Source organism: Aplysia californica, unplaced genomic scaffold, assembly GCF_000002075.1.
Source record: "Aplysia californica isolate F4 #8 unplaced genomic scaffold, AplCal3.0 scaffold00122, whole genome shotgun sequence".
Lineage (NCBI taxonomy): Eukaryota > Metazoa > Mollusca > Gastropoda > Aplysiida > Aplysiidae > Aplysia > Aplysia californica.
The window spans coordinates 1,047,038-1,049,218 of record NW_004797392.1 but is presented as its reverse complement, the minus strand read 5'-3'; the positions used below and the strand labels follow the sequence as shown (position 1 = coordinate 1,049,218).

Below are 2,181 nucleotides of genomic sequence, written 5' to 3'. Positions count from 1 at the left end.
TCTCTCTCTCTCTCTTTCTCTCTCTCTCCCTCTCTCTCTCTCTCTCTCTCGTTTGTCTCCTCATTGGCTATAATCCATTAACGAACCCCCGCCCCCCTCTCACTAAGAAAATAACAGACAAAAAACAACTGCATTATAGATTCCTAAAAACTTAAAGGGGTACCTTGTGGCCAGATTTCAACCAAAAAAAAAAGAAGAAAAGGAAAGGAAAGAAAAGAAAAGAAAAGAAAAAAAATTGACGTCACCGGTACACCTTTCATAGGGCCGGACGTCGCGTGCGACAGCGATGCCATTCACCCACGTCCTCAGCGCATGACGTAATTCTCAAACCGCAAGGATGCGCCCGGTCATGGGATTGGTGGAGGCAAAGGGGACCACCGAGTGAGATCAGACCCTGGATTTAAATAGAAGCCCCTTCGGTGACTTGGCTAAGAGCTACGAGAACTGCGACGCTGCACACACTAAAGGACTTTGTAACACCGTGAACGAAGACAGCACTGGAAACTTCTAGTCTGATGGTGCAATTTTTTCAAGATTCTGAAACAACCCGTTATACAATATAAAAGTGCTTTATAACTAAAGAGTGACATACTAAGACGAAAGAATTTGAACATTAAACCCTGCGGCAGTCCATATGTGTATTAGATATATTTAAGAAATTCGGAGACGTGAAGAAGAAATAAGTAAAAGAACCCCCAAAGAGCTGACTTATATAAGTTAACGAAAAGAACTCCAGTCGACGTCGTGTGGCATTGTTATTGATACGGTTTCTTGATTGAAACGGAACCAAGAACATTTCCCGTCGTGTTGAGTATTTTTGTTCGGAAATTGTGATAAAAATTCAGAACAGTTTCACCAATTATTTATTCCTTCTTGTGTGGAAACCAGCCTTTTAAGAGACATACACTTTTTTTTTCTGCTGTATTTAAGTGTGGCTGTAAATTGTCATTTTTAATTCAATTTCACAAAATGATGCCCAAGAACATGAAGACCTGCTTGCTATTTCTGGTCATCGCTCTTCTGGCACACACCAGCGCTCACCGTCTGTCAAATCTTTTCTATCTCCGCTATTTGCCCCCCTCGCCCCAAAATGTCGATAGATCGGCCGACACCACCACCGACACACAAGACCGAGAGCTCGGCACAAGTCCAGACACACTAGTTGTTGACAACTTACTAAACAATATCGGCACCAACCACCCCATATACAAACCTAGCCCGGTGGACAAGTCTGGAACAGGCGTCAACGGAGCTGACAGAAGCAGAATGTTCAACGGTGACGGTACGCCGAACGGGAACCGAGCAGGTATGCTTCCTTTCAGACCCCAAGCAGTTGTACCAGTCAACACTGACCGCGCCGGGGGCAACACTGTAGACGACATGCTTTCCAATCTGATGTCATCGAGACCCACCTATATCGTGGACAGAGATCGGGACATAGGGGGCCCCGATCCCACGGACCCACAGCTGCCCAGCGGTCAGCCCAGTAACCCGGCGCCGTCCCCTTCCCTCCCTCTCCCCATGCCTGTGGCTCCAGTTTATCCTGGCAGAAGCAAGAACTCGAATGGCGCCGTAATTATTACAGACAACGGCGCCGTCTTCCTGCGCAACAGCAAAACGGACCCCAAAGCGGTCACTGAGAATGTTGCCACACCAGACGATAGAGACGGAAATAACAACAGTACATTCGTGGAGCCGATAGTAAACGATAAACCATTTGAAGCAGCTAATCTTGACAAGTGGCTAAACCCAGATAAAGAAACTGGAAAAACGTCGCACAGTAATGAGGAGGATACAACAAAAGATAGCGACAATTCATCAAACAGTAGTGATGACAGCGATGACGACAATTCATCAAACAGTAGTGAAGACAACGATGACGACAATTCATCAAACAGCAAAGACGACAGCGAGGAAAGGGGTGAAAGCGGAAGAAGCCTCAATTTTCCCCTCAACAGAGAATTTACTGTTCCCCCTTTCTCGCCTTACTCTGGCTTCGATAAGGACGACAATAACAATGAACAAGACGAGAATAAAAAGGAAATTCTCTCCGTGAATGGTGAGTAAGCTTCTAACTTATCACTTATCAGTAAATGCATTTTTAATACTTACAGGCTTACAAGCATGGATATGCGCTAAATATGCAATTATTATTACATGTATTATTATTATTATTATTAT

At 44.7% G+C, this 2,181-nt stretch overlaps 1 protein-coding gene across 1 annotated transcript; it reads left to right on the top strand.

Moving 5' to 3' along the window:
* Positions 1–257: 257 nt before the first annotated feature.
* Positions 258–2,067, top strand: LOC101852401. The gene is made up of 2 exons (XM_005096186.2): positions 258–1,838; positions 1,875–2,067. Exons 1-2 carry the CDS (start codon positions 970–972, stop codon positions 2,065–2,067), a joined length of 1,062 nt encoding a protein of 353 aa, XP_005096243.1. The 5' UTR covers positions 258–969.
* The last annotated feature ends 114 nt before the right edge of the window (positions 2,068–2,181 follow it).

Excerpts from the sequence above, each read along its gene's own strand:
- LOC101852401 (XM_005096186.2), top strand. The coding sequence starts at position 970 with ATGATGCCCAAGAACATGAAGACCTGCTTGCTATTTCTGGTCATCGCT. Across the intron at positions 1,839-1,874 it reads TCAAACAGTAGTGATGACAG|CGATGACGACAATTCATCAA; the intron begins CGATGACGACAA and ends TAGTGAAGACAA.